This window comes from Leuciscus leuciscus, assembly GCF_965113295.1.
Source record: "Leuciscus leuciscus genome assembly, chromosome: 1".
In the NCBI taxonomy this organism is placed as follows: Eukaryota; Metazoa; Chordata; class Actinopteri; order Cypriniformes; family Leuciscidae; genus Leuciscus; species Leuciscus leuciscus.
In genome coordinates this window covers 16457857-16472008 of record NC_138725.1, presented here as the reverse complement: position 1 = coordinate 16472008, position 14152 = coordinate 16457857, and the positions used below count along the sequence as shown (strand labels likewise).

Sequence of the window (14152 nt, the reverse complement as noted above, 5' to 3'; positions counted from 1 at the left end):
GAACACAACGCAGTAGTCGGTGAAGTGCAGACCGCACCAGCTACACTTAGAAGTGTCATTTATTATAAAAACAAACTCAGTAATTGATACTTTTGATTTTGGCAGATCAGCTCCCCCAACTCTGGAATTCATCATCAGTGAAGCTCCTCCCACTGCAATTACATCATCAGTGAAGCTCCTCCCACAGTAATTCAGCAATAAATGCTGTAAATTCCCATCAGCTACAAGTGAAGACGAGCATCAGAGCATCAGAACATCAGGAAGAGCTGAAATCTGCAAAGACTGAGTTTATTAAAGAGGACAGTGAGAACATGAGTGATCCAGAACCCTGCAGAATGAAACACAATGAAGATCCTGAAGAACAAAGAGGTTGGTGTTTATTCTTCATTCATTCATGATGCTGAAGAACATTCATGTTAGAAACATTCAAGCACTTCATCACATTTAGATAAACAGTTAAACTAATGTTCTGGGTTTTCTTCAACAAATGGTCAGTAAAGGGAGGTTTGAGACATTTTTTTCATTTATTTTATATCTGGTTTCCAATTTGCAACAACGTTACCAGAATTTTAGTCATTTTCAACATAGTTAAAACAATTATTATTTTTTAGTAATAATCAGTAAACATCAAGTTACTGATAAAGTTGTATTTGTCAAATATCATATAAGCTATTCATAGTTATAGAGATTCTTCTTACAGTAACTTTGGTAACAGGGTTGATGAACAGTTTGTGTAAAAACTGAGACAATGGATTGAGATTATTTTCTTGTCTTCCCATCATGCTTTAGAAAGAGCCCAGATGATGTCACTTCCTGAGTGTCAAAGTTTTAAGAAATTCTCTGTATTTAAAAGGAGGACAATTATGTCAGGAGTAACAGGGTTGATTGAAACATGTAGGACACAGATACTGATAATAAAAATGGTTAATTTAAAACTAGTTAAAGCCGCGGCCACTCTACACTTTGAGCTTGTGAAATTTCTACAGACACTGTGACGGTCGTGAAATGAAGTCAAACTCTGCAGCAGCTTTTTCACAAACATAAATTTAACATATCGGTATAACAAATAGGCCTGTCGCGATAGTCAATAAATCAATTAATCGCACGATAAAAAAAATTAGTTCGATAATTTTTCCAGCCGCGATAATACCATTTGCATGCTTGTTTGTTTTCCTCGTCTCTCTCTCTCTCTCTACCAAAGAGACTGGATGACCACTCTCGGTTCCTTATCGTATAGGAGGAGTGAACCCTCTTGTCAGTTGCATGGTCTTTGTGTGGGGAGGCGGCGCTTGTCAGTCACATAGTCTTTGTATGGGAAAGCGGGACTGCTTGCGGCGACTGCCGGGAGAGAGAGAAGACGCTAGTTGTGAGTTGGAGGGGAAAAAAGAAAAAGATGGAATTGGTTTCAAAGCCAAACGCGACAGCGAGCCCCATCTCATGAAAATGCGTGGTCTATACCACAAATGTTATTTCTTGTGCCATTTATACGGCAAAAATAGTTTTTGCGTGCATATGATACGCACTTTATGGAGTGTAATAGGCACGCACTCCTCACCCTAATCCTAACCAAGTATTTTCAGTGCGTAGCATATACACGCAATAAAGTGCGTCTCCGTCTTCCCGACAGTACACAATCACTCGGGCGTTTAGTCGACAAAGTAACAGGAGGACAGTGCAAAATGGTGTGATATGGCCTGTTGAGACTTTTTTTTTTTTTTTTTTTTTATAACAAAGGTCCTAACTGGCAGTTTTGCCTGTTATGGAATGTATCACTATTTATGTCTGAGCCTAATGTTTAATATTTTTTGAAGTGCAATTTTGTTTACATCCATTTTATTTATTGTTTTGCTATTTATTCAAGTGAATCTTTTTGTTAACAGACACTAAGAGTATTGTCAGAGCATTGCTTTTATTGTTTTTGGTTGTTTTGTTCATCTTTTGTGGATATTTAAAATTTTTTCGTTTCAATGTTTAATATTCTTAAGAAATAAAAGCTTATAGATCTTTGAAAAGGTGTACCTGCATTATTATGCCATTATCATTATATTAGATGAAAATGGTCTCAGAACGACAATATTATCGTTTATCGCAATCATTTCTTGGACAATTTATCGTCCGGCAAAATTTGTTATTGTGACAGGCCTAATAACAAATAATAAATGTAGCTGCGAGCAGCAATTGCGGGCCCAAGCCGGTGGCACCGCAACCCTGGTGCCTTTAGTTACCTAAAGGCACCGGGGTGGCGGTACCGCCGGCTTTGGCCCTCCATCGCTGCTCGCAGCTATATTTTTATATATATATATATATATATATATATATATATATATATATATATATATATACACACATACATACACACACACACACACACACACACACACACACACACACACACACACACACACACACACACACACACACACACATACATACATATACATATATATATACAGTGCTATGCATAAGTGAATACACCCATGCTAAAGTTGACTAAAAAGAGGAATAAAAAAATCATATTTTGGAAATTGAACTTAATGCCTTAATTTAAAAAATTTGGAAAAATCCAACCTTTAAGGACACCAATTTTCTTTGTGAATGAATAATGTATCGTAAATAAATAAATGTTCTTCCTTAAAATACATGGTGCATAAGTGTGTACACCCCTATGTTAAATTCCCATAGAGGCAGGCAGATTTTTATTTTTAAGTATTTAAAAAAAAAATTTTTTAGGATACTATGCATCCTGATAAAGTTCCCTTGGCCTTTGGAATTAAAATAGCCCCACATCATCACATAGCCTTCACCATACCTAGAGATTGGCATGGGGTACTTTCCATAAGATCATCTCTCAATGCAAATCAAACTAGCTATTAGGCTAACTGAAATAAAACCATGCCAATCTCTAGGTATGGTGAAGGCTATGTGATGATGTGGGGCTATTTTAATTCCAAAGGCCAAGGGAACTTTATCAGGATGCATAGTATCCTACTTTTTTTTTTTTTTAAATACTTAAAAATAAAAATCTGCCTGCCTCTAAGGGAATTTAACATAGGGGTGTACACACTTATGCACCATGTATTTTAAGGAAGAACATTTATTTATTTACGATACATTATTCATTCACAAAGAAAATTGGTGTCCTTAAAAGTTGGATTTTTCCTAATTTTTTAAATTAAGGCATTAAGTTCAATTTCCAAAATATGATTTTTTATTCCTCTTTTTAGTCAACTTTAGCATGGGTGTATTCACTTATGCATAGCACATTTACATTTACATTTACATTTATTCATTTAGCTGACGCTTTTATACAAAGCGACTTACAATTGCTATATATGTCAGAGGTCGCACGCCTCTGGAGCAACTAGGGATTAAGTGTCTTGCTCAGGGACACATTGGTGTCTCACAATGGATTCGAACCCGGGTCTCTCACACCAAAGGCATGTGTCTTATCCATTGCGCCACACCCACACCCTGTATATATTACCGTTCAAAAGTTTGGGGTCAGTAAGATTTTTAATGTTTTTAGGAGAAGTCTCCTCTGCTCACCAAGGCTGCATTTATTTGATTAAAAATACAAACAAAAACAGTAATATTGTGAAATATTATTCCAATTTAAAACAGCTGTTTTCAATTTTAAAATATTTTACATAGTAATTAATTTCTGTGATCAAAGTTGAGTTTTCAGCATCATTACTCCAGTCTTCAGTGTCACATGATCCTTCAGAAATCATTCTAATATGATGATTGATGCTCAATAAATATTCATTATTATTTTCAATGTTGAAAACAGTTGTGTACCGATTTTTTTTTTCAAAATGCTTTGATGAATGTAAAGTTCAAAAGAACAGCATTTATTTCAAATATAATTTTTTTAACATTATAAATGTCTTTACTGTAACTGTTGATCAGTTTAACTCATCATTCATAAATAAAAGTATTGATTTATTTTATTTCTCTCCCCCAAAAATAAAATTTTAATTATTACTAACCCCAAACTTTTGAGCGGTAGTGTTTAATGTTACAAAAGCTTTAGATTTCAGATAAATGCTGTTCTTTTGAACTTTCTATTCATCAAAGACTGTACACAACTGTTTTCGACATTTAAAATAATAATGAATGTTTCTTGAGCATCAATCATCATATTAGAATAATTTCTGAAGGATCATGTGACAGTGACGACTGGAGTAATGATGCTGAAAACTCAGCTTTGATCACAGGAATAAATAACAGTTTAAAATATATTAAAATAGAAAGCAGCTGTTTTAAATTGGAATAATATTTTACAATATTACTGTTTTTGTTTGTAATTTTAATCAAATAAATGCAGCCTTGGTGAGCAGAAGAAACTTCGCTTTAAAATCTTACTGACCCCAAATTTTTGAACAGTAGTGTATATATATTATATAAAAATGTAAGGGATAAGACACAGATAATTTTACTTGCCTGACCTGATTAGAACAATGAAAAAAACTTAAATGAAAAAATAGCTTGGGAATCACTAAAACGAGGGCGCGATTGAACAGTGGACACATAAAAACATACTCTGTCATTTTGTTCAGAACATCATTCAAACTGCAAAGTGTTAACTTATATTTTTGTACAGTAGCAATAAAACACAACATTGTGCATTTTTAAAATACATTCAAGCAATCCGCCCCGAAAATGAAACTAAAATGCTCACGGCTGCACAGGCATTCATAATGGTGCGCGTCCTCAGCGAGGAACGAGCAGAACAGAGTCAACGTTTTTTAGGTCATTCCTCCTTCCATAGGAATTTATTGAAAACGCTCGCTCTGCTCCGCACCATTATCAATGTCCGTGCGGACGAACATATTTTACTTTCGTTTTTAAGTTAGCGATTAAAAAGCCCCCAGCGGTGTCACACGTCAGTTAACCGGTGGTAAAATATTCTCACCGTCACATACCTAGTATATTTTTATATAGATATAATAGGCCTACCTGATTTTGAACACAAGAGGGCAGTATAGCACTATGTTTGACTTTATTTATTTATTGTTTAGACTAAACAACCATTCTGGCAGTTTTTAAACTTAAACTTCATTCTTAAATTGAAAAAAAAGAATAAAATGAGTTAAGTTCTGATATTTGTATACTTTTATATAGTAATAAATGGTGTATAATTACATTTTTAGCTTTTTAGCGTTTCCTTTTTAGACAATACTTTAATCCCTCGCCATAGCAAAACCGTTTGAGATATTTATTATCCGTTCACAATTTAGCATCATTAATATATTTTCATCATGTTGAAAAAGTTTGGTGGGAATAAAATAAACCACTTAGATAAAGGTGGCTAAAAATTCAGAGGCTGATTTTGCAAAAAAATCCACATTCAGACCAAAATATCTGACTTCCTGATGGTCAGAGCTAATGACTTTAAATTAGAAAGTTGTCCGGGTCGATGAGATCAATATATGAACTGAGTTTTTTTTACTGTAGTTAAAACTAACCCCCCCACTTTTGTCAAAAGCATGTTGAAAGTGACACACTTCCTGCTGCCAGTTGGTGGCGCTATAACTTTGAATCACAATAGCTACATCCATCTGATCGGCCTCTTACCACGAACACACTGCTGAAGTTTCATCAAGATCAGTTAATGTGTGCAGAAGTTATAACACTTCGTGTTTCTCTTTTCTCGCCATAAATTCGTGTCCTCGCCACGGCCAAACCGTTTGAGATATCAAAAATCCGTACGTTTTTCAAACAACCCATAATAGCTGACTTCCTGGTGGGCGGAGATAATAACATAGAGTGCGGAAGTTGTTCGGCCTGATGAGATCTATATGTGTACCGAGTTTCATACTAATACGTTCTTGTATGTGTCCAAGATTTCAGATTATGTTCTAGGGGGCGCTATTGAGCCCCCCTGCCACGCCCCGGGTACCAGCTTCAGCCCGGCCCTGATGGCCGCGGGTTCTGACCTGTGTGCAAAGTTTCAAGAGTTTTCGAGCACATTAAGGGCCCCAAAAGTGCCAGAGAAGTAGAAAAAAAAAATTATAATAAACAATAATCCTACCGAAAACAATAGGGCCTTCGCCCTTTCAGGGCTTGGGCCCTAATAATTAAAAAAATAAAAATAAGCAATCCACTCCACTTGAATGATAAATGTTTGTGTTATTTCTGACAGGGTTATTCACTTGAGCTTGTGTTTCTGTTGTCCCACTTTCACAGACTCATGAATGGAAGTCAGTGGAAGGAAAAGTCTAGTGTGAACGGTAGTGCTGTAACGGCGCGTCGACGTCAAAATTACGTCATATTTTTTCGTTGACACTTCATTTATTTTTTTATTTTTTTGCACCGTTCCCTGAGGTACAGCTCGCCACACACATGTGGGAGACCGAAACATTGCAGAATGTATTAAATTGACTAATTAGTCATTAATTAATTATCATTGGCCGTGAATAAAATGAAGAGTTTGGTACCAAAACGCGGTAAATGGCATTAAAAAAAAAAAAAATTAGTTTCCGCGAAATTCAGTATTGTATAGGGTTGGTATTGAAAAGTAAATTTTTAATCTTACTTGAAATGCGATATCCGCCGTGTTATTCTGTCATGTTTTCTCCCTTTCTTTCCAAACCGCGACAAACGCCGGTCTCCTTTCTCTGCAGAATGCGATAAATCCGCTCAACCAATCACAACGCACCATTCCACGCATTGTAAACAGTGACGGCGGCGCTTTGAATACACCCGGCATCCTAGTTTTCCTTATCTACTTTGTACTTTTTGATAAAAATAAATGTAATACATTTGACGCCATTGGTGAACCTGTGGTGGTTTCTGCCGTCGAGAAACGTAAGCCATCGAAATCTAATCATTTACGTGAGGAGATTAAGAAGATGAGGCACGCGGGAGAAGGAAAAATGCCGACTGTTGCTTGTTTTCACACGACAGCATCAAACTTCTGTCACGCTGACACGTTAACCCCAGGGGACAATGGTTGTCTACTTTCTACCATTACATCAGAGCTCAATTTCATGTCCTTTCACTTTATATTGCTCTTTGAAGAGAAATATTTTGATGTACTAAAAATTAAATGTAATAATTGTTTCTTTCGTGTCAGACCTGATGAAAGTGAAGGAGGAGAGTGAAGAACCGAGTGAAGTGAAGGAGGAGAGTGAAGAACCGAGTGAAGTGAAGGAGGAGAGTGAAGAACTGAGTGAAGTGAAGGAGGAGAGTGAAGAACCGAGTGAAGTGAAGAAGGAGAGTGAAGTGAAGGAGGAGAGTGAAGAACCGAGTGAAGTGAAGGAGGAGAGTGAAGAACCGAGTGAAGTGAAGGAGGAGAGTGAAGAACCGAGTGAAGTGAAGGAGGAGAGTGAAGAACTGAGTGAAGTGAAGGAGGAGAGTGAAGAACTGAGTGAAGTGAAGGAGGAGAGTGAAGAACTGAGTGAAGTGGAGGAGGAACATCATGTCAAACCTGGAGAAAAACCTTTGAGTCGCTCAAAGACTAAAAATACATTTTTAAAGAAAAGAAGAGCCAAGAAATCTACAACCTGCACTCAGTGTGGAAAGAGTATCACAACCAAACAAAATCTTGAGCGACACATGAGAATCCACACCGGAGAGAAGCCGTTCACATGTGACCAGTGTGGGAAGAGTTTCACACAAAAACAACATCTGACCAAACACAAGAGGATCCACACTGGAGTGAAGCCGTTCTCATATGATCAATGCGGCAAAACATCACACCTGAAGAAACACCTGACAGTTCATACGAAGGAGAAGCCACATTCATGTTCTGTGTGTGGAAAGAGTTTTTCACTGCGGCAAAATTTACATAGACATGAGAAAATTCACACTGGTGTGAGAGAGTACATGTGCTTTGAGTGTGAGAAGACTTATACTACAGCGGACAAGTTAAAACTGCACCAGAGAATTCACACTGGAGAAAAACCTTACAAGTGTTCACACTGTGACAAGAGATTCAGTCGATCAGAAAGTTTGAAAACACACGAGAGTATCCACACTGGAGAGAAGCCACACACGTGTGATCAGTGTGGGAAGAGTTTCTTTTTTAAAGGTGACCTGAAGATACACATGAGGATCCACACTGGAGAAAAACCTTACAAGTGTTCACACTGTGACAAGAGATTCAGTCGATCATCATCTCTGAAAACACATGAGAGGATCCACACTGGAGAAAAACCTTACAAGTGTTCACACTGTGACAAGAGATTCATTCGATCGGAACGTTTGAAAACACATGAGAGGATCCACACTGGAGAAAAACCTTACAAGTGTTCACACTGTGACAAGAGATTCAATCTGTCATCAAATCTGAAAAAACATGAGAGGATCCACACTGGAGAAAAGCCCCACACGTGTGATCAGTGTTGCAAAACATTCCTCAGGGCATCAGACCTAAAGAAACACCTGACAGTTCATACAAAGGAGAAGCCACATTCATGTTCTGTGTGTGGAAAGAGTTTTTCACTGCAGGGTAATTTACATAAACATGAGAAAATACATACTGGTGTGAGAGAGTACATGTGCTTTGAGTGTGAGAAGACTTTTACTACAGCTAAACATTTAAAACTGCACCAGAGAATTCACACTGGAGAAAAACCTTACAAGTGTTCACACTGTGACAAGAGATTCAGTCACTCATCACATCTGAAAACACATGAGAGGATCCACACTGGAGAGAAGCTGCACACGTGTGATCAGTGCGGGATGAGTTTCTCTACTAAAACTCACCTGAAGCGACACATGAAGATCCATACAGTCCTAAAGCCGGTGTGAGGTGAGCACAGGACACTTTGTTGATTGATTGATATCTATTAGGTTGTGTTCAACCAACAGGAATGTGTAATTTGTCAGTTCAGATCAATAAAAAAAAAGAAAAAGATTTGCTCTCTGACTGTAGCTCATGTAAAAGCAGGAATACAGCACTATACAGGGCTCTAGACTGTTACTAAATTGTCACATTTTGCGACCTAAAACATGCCTTTGTTATCAGCTCAATTCCAGATGTTCTGATCTATAAGACACCACAGGTTTTGATGACAGGCACCATTGTGCAGTCAATGTATCAAAATGATACATTCTGAGAGTGAAATCTTTAAATATGTTTGAACTTTTTGAGGAGTATTTTGGAATTGAAGGTGTTCTCCACAACAGTGTAATTAGGGCCCAAGCCCTGAAAGGGCGAAGGCCCTATTGTTTTTGTAAGGATTATTAGGGCCCAAGCCCTGAAAGGGCGAAGGTAGGGGGGCTCGACAGCGCCCCCTGGAATGGTGTCCGAAAACTTGGTCCATAAATCAAACACGCTTGCATGTAATAATATGAAACTCAGTACACATATAGATCTCATCGGGCCAAACAACTTCTAAGTTTTACAAAAGCCCAACAGGAAGTTGGTTATTATACGTTGTTGGGAAAACGCATACAATGGAATGTGAAATACTCCTCCTAGGGAATTCATCCGATCGCCACCAAACTCTGTGTGAATGAAGTCATAACATTGAGGATGAATTCTTGCGAACAGATTTTTGATATCTCGAACGGTTTGGCCGTGGCGAGGAAACAAATTTATGGCGAATAATGGGACACAGGAAGTGTGTTATAACTTCTGCATACATTATCTGATCTTGCTGAAACTTCGGCAGTGTGTTCGTTGTAAGAAGCCGATCACATGGATGTGATATTTGTGAGTCAAAAGGTGCGTTCCATTTGACCGTAAGTGGACTGCGAAGTGGACTTCACAGGGTATTCCGCCATCTTAAGTGAGATTCCAATCCGAAGGGAGCGAACATGTTCAGTTCGAAGGGCACTGCGCACGGCATAGGGAATAAGGGAACATTGATACATCACTTCACAGGAAGTGGAGAGCGATGATCACCCAACTGTCATTTCGCGCACCACGTCATCACCAGTCAGAACGGTCATAACTAACGATGGAGGAGTTTACGTATGTGTGTAAGTATTCATACATTTCGCCATTGTTATACAAATGACAGTATTTTTAACGGTTATTGTTGTGAATATTACATACACTATTTTTGATGATTATAATTTACCTCAGTGAATGCAGCCAGCTTAGCTAGTTTGTGAAGTAAAGTGATTTTATTTTAGGTAGTTGTAAAATAGTGCAATATAATTGTAAATATATAATATAATAGTAAAAATTTAAATATGAATGTAGTCCTATATATATTTATGTTATATCATAATCTGCGCGACCCCGTCGTTGACTTTCTTTGATGACGTTTGCAGGGCGTTTCAAATGAGCGGTTATTGTCAGTGAAGTCCACTTCAACTGATATACCGTGCTCAGGGAGTAGGGGAGCAGTGAACACTGCGTATGGACCCTGACGAATGGAACGCACCTAAAGTTATAGTGCCACCAACTGGAAACAGGAAGTGTGTCACTTTCAAAATGCTTTGAAATCACCCTCTTATTTTTTACCCGATTTGCTTAAAACTATGTGTAAAATGTAGACACACGGCAGATGTAGACCTGTGAAAGGATTATTGATATCTTAGATACTGTTGCCGTGGCAACGCATCAAACTTTAATATTCTTTTCGGGTGCTTTTGAGACTCTTCACATGCTTGAAAATGCATGAAACTCGACAGACACATCACATTTATTATCCAGTAGACATGTGCAAAGTTTCAGAAACGGGCATGGTGGAATGGCTCAGTAGCGCCACCTTTAGTCAAAAATGGGGGCTTAGTTTTTCCTAGAATCACAAAACTTGGTAGGTGTATTGTTCTCATCAAGCCGGACAACTTTCTAATTTACAGTCATTACCTCAGACCAACAGGAAGTCAGATATTTTGGTTTGAATGTGGATTTTCTGGAGAATTTTCTCTGTGTCTGTGTGTGGGTGGGGGTTGGGGTTGGGGTTGGGGTTGGGGTTGGGTTGGGGGGGGGGGGGATTTGTCTATTCCATTTAATCTTTTGTTTTTCAAGGTTTCAGGGGCTTTTGGGGCCCTTAACATGCTCAAAAACTCTTGAAACTTTTCACACAGGTCAGAACTCATGGTCATCAGAGCCGGGCTGAAGCTGGTACCCGGGCGTGGCAGGGGGGCTCAACAGCGCCCCCTTGAACACGGTCTGAAAACTTGGTCCATATATCAAACACGCTTGCATGAATTAATATGAAACTCGGTACACATATAGATCTCATCGGGCCGAACAACTTCGCACTTGTGGTGAGATCTGGTACTACTCTCACTTTCCTGAATAACCCCTGGTATCTCTGTGTCTAGGTGGTCTTTTGCTGTCAGGTCAGAATAGATATAATTCCCTCATTAGCTTGTTATAATTTATACCAGTAAATCTAGGTGTAGTCCCTACACTCCCAGGAAACAATAATAAACATCATTTACCAGACATATGAATAAAAATCATGCTTACCATCCAGCAGAATCACTCTTGGAATCCTTGTTTTCTTTGTTTAGAAAAGGATTAAAAAATTGCTCTGTCTCTTGCGTCCTTTCCGTCCTCTGCGCTTTGGACTTCTATGTATGTGTGTGCGTGCATATGTATTTGGAAGTGTATTTGTAGGTTCGCAATACCTATTAAAATTCACAAATCCTGCCACACACTCTAAGTTATTAGCTCCGCCCAACAGGAAGTCGGCTATTATGGGTTGTTTGAAAAACGCATGCTGTGGAATTTGATGTACTCATCCTAGAGAATTCATCCAATCGCCTCCAAACTCGGTCAGCAGGAAGTCAAGACATTGAGGATGCTAAATTGCGGACAGATTTTTGATATCTCGAACGGTTTGGCTGTGGTGAGGAAACAAATTTATGGCGAGAAGAGAGAAACACGAAGTAATATAACTTCTGCATACGTTAACTGATCTTGATGAAACTTCAGCAGTGTGTTCATGGTAAGAGGCCGATCAGATGGATGTAACTATTGTGAGTCAAAGTTATAGCGCCACCAACTGGCAGCAGGAAGTGTGTCACTTTCAAAATGCTTTTGACCGCACTGACATGGATAGTGGTGCAGAGAGAGCGTTTTCAATGAATTCCTATGGAAATAGGAATGAACTAAAAAACGTTCGCTCTTCTCTGGCTGTTCCTCGCCGTGGACGCACACCATATATATATATATATATACTGTATATATATATTTGGTTTAGGGGTGGAACGGTACACAGAAGTCACGGTTCGGTTCATACCTCGGTTCAGACATCACGGTTCGGTACGAGTTAGGTACAATGGAGGGAAAAGCAAAACAAAAATGTAGAAGGCATTTTTTTTTTTTTATTGTGCATGTCTGTAGGCTGTTCCACCAAAGGAAAATAAATGTTTTAAGCCTTGTATTTTTAAAATAAGTTGTATTAATAAAGTAAAGGCATAGAACCAGTTTATTTGTAGTGCATTGCCAATAGTTTTATATAATTAGTTTATTAATTAAATTAATAAAAAGACAAAAAGACCTTGAGATATGTTTGGTAATTGTACCTGAATTAATTTAAAATTAATTTGCTATATTTCAGATCAATATATTTGTTTTCCTTAAAATTTTAATAACACTAACTTTATTCTCATCTGAATTATAAATAATTTATTTCTTTATAAAATAATACTACCATTAAAAACAAATTTGATTTTCTTTTAATCAATGTAGAATGTGTAACTTACTCACTGTGTTGGGTGACAGTTGTAGGTTACAGTTTGACAAGAGTTTACAGTTTGACAAATGCACAATGTTGTGTTTTATTACGAGTGTACACAAATATAAGTAAACACTTTGCAGTTTGAATGATGTCCAATGAACAAAATTAGTATGTTTTTATGTTTCCATTGTTCGATCGCGCCCGCGCCTCTCTTAACACACACACACACAGCGCGCGCGCACGCAGGCACACTCACAACATATTCCAGCATTGCAAACTTGACATCGCAGCCTGTCCATTATAGCCTGTCTATGATTAAAGCCCATAAGTTATAGCCACGGAGCTTCAGAGCTAAGGCGGAGCTACAGATTAGGTGTCCCTAAAGAACCCACGTATCTAACAGCAGTTCCGCATTACATTACTTAATTTGCACTCGAGTTTTATTTATTTTTATACCGTGTATTCTCCGTGTGTATTCATGCACCGAACCGTGACGCCCGTACCGTCTCGGTTCAATACGAATACATGTACCGTTCCACCCCTAATTTGGTTACATATATATATCTGCAAGCAGCGATGGAGGGCCCAAGCCGGTGACACCACCACCCCGGTGGCTTTAGTGTAACGAAAGGCACCAGGGTGGCGGTGCCACCGGCTTGGGCCCGCAATCGCTGCTCGCAGCTATATTTATTATTATTTTGTCAACCTTTCGGGCACTTTTGGGGCCCTTAACATGCTCAAAAACTCTTGAAACTTTGCACACAGGTCAGAACCCGCGGCCATCAGGGCCAGGCTGAAGCTGGTACCCGGGCATGGCAGGGGGGCTCGACAGCGCCCCCTGGAACGGGATCCGAACACTTGTCCATAAATCAGACACGCTTGCATGTAATAATATGAAACTCGGTACACATATGGATCTCATTGGGCCAAACAACTTTCGTGCTCTAAGTTTTACGCCAGCCCAACAGGAAGTCGGCTATTATGGGTTGTTTAGAAACGCATGCTGTGGAATTTGATGTACTCCTCCTAGGAAATTCATCCATTTGCCTCCAAACTCGGTCAGCATGAAGTCAAGACACTGAGGATGCTAAATTGTGGACGGATTTTTGATATCTCGAACGGTTTGGCCGTGGCGAGGAAACAAATTTATGGCGAATAAGGGACACAGGAAGTGTGTTATAACTTCTGCATACATTATCTGATCTTGATGAAACTTCAGCAGTGTGTTCATTGTAAGAGGCCGAACACAAGGATGTGACTATTGTGAGTCAAAGTTATAGCGCCACCAACTGGCAGCAGGAAGTGTGTCACTTTCAAAATGCTTTTGACAAAAGTGGGGGGAGGGGGTTAGTTTTACCCTATATTGGACTCACCGAGCCGGACAACTTTCTAATTTACAGTCATTAGCTCCGACCAACAGGAAGTCAGATATTTTGGTTTGAATGTGGATTTCTTTGCAAAATCGGCCTCTGAATTTTAACCCACTCCTCTTAAGTGGTTTATTTTATCCCCACCAAACTTTTTCAACATGATGAAAATACATTAAAGATGCTAAA

At 38.7% G+C, this 14152-nt stretch overlaps 1 protein-coding gene across 1 annotated transcript in view; it reads left to right on the top strand.

Annotated features, from left to right (window-relative positions):
• The window catches only part of LOC309492634 (uncharacterized protein), a gene marked incomplete at its 3' end in the record, with an annotated part of 34132 nt that extends 23652 nt beyond the window's left edge, over positions 1-10480 (top strand). The window contains exons 3-4 of the mRNA XM_082161640.1: positions 7079-8336; positions 10456-10480. Of these exons, the coding sequence (XP_082017766.1) occupies positions 7079-8336; positions 10456-10480 (1283 nt within the window). The remainder of the gene's footprint in view (positions 1-7078; positions 8337-10455) is intronic.
• Positions 10481-14152: the final 3672 nt, after the last annotated feature.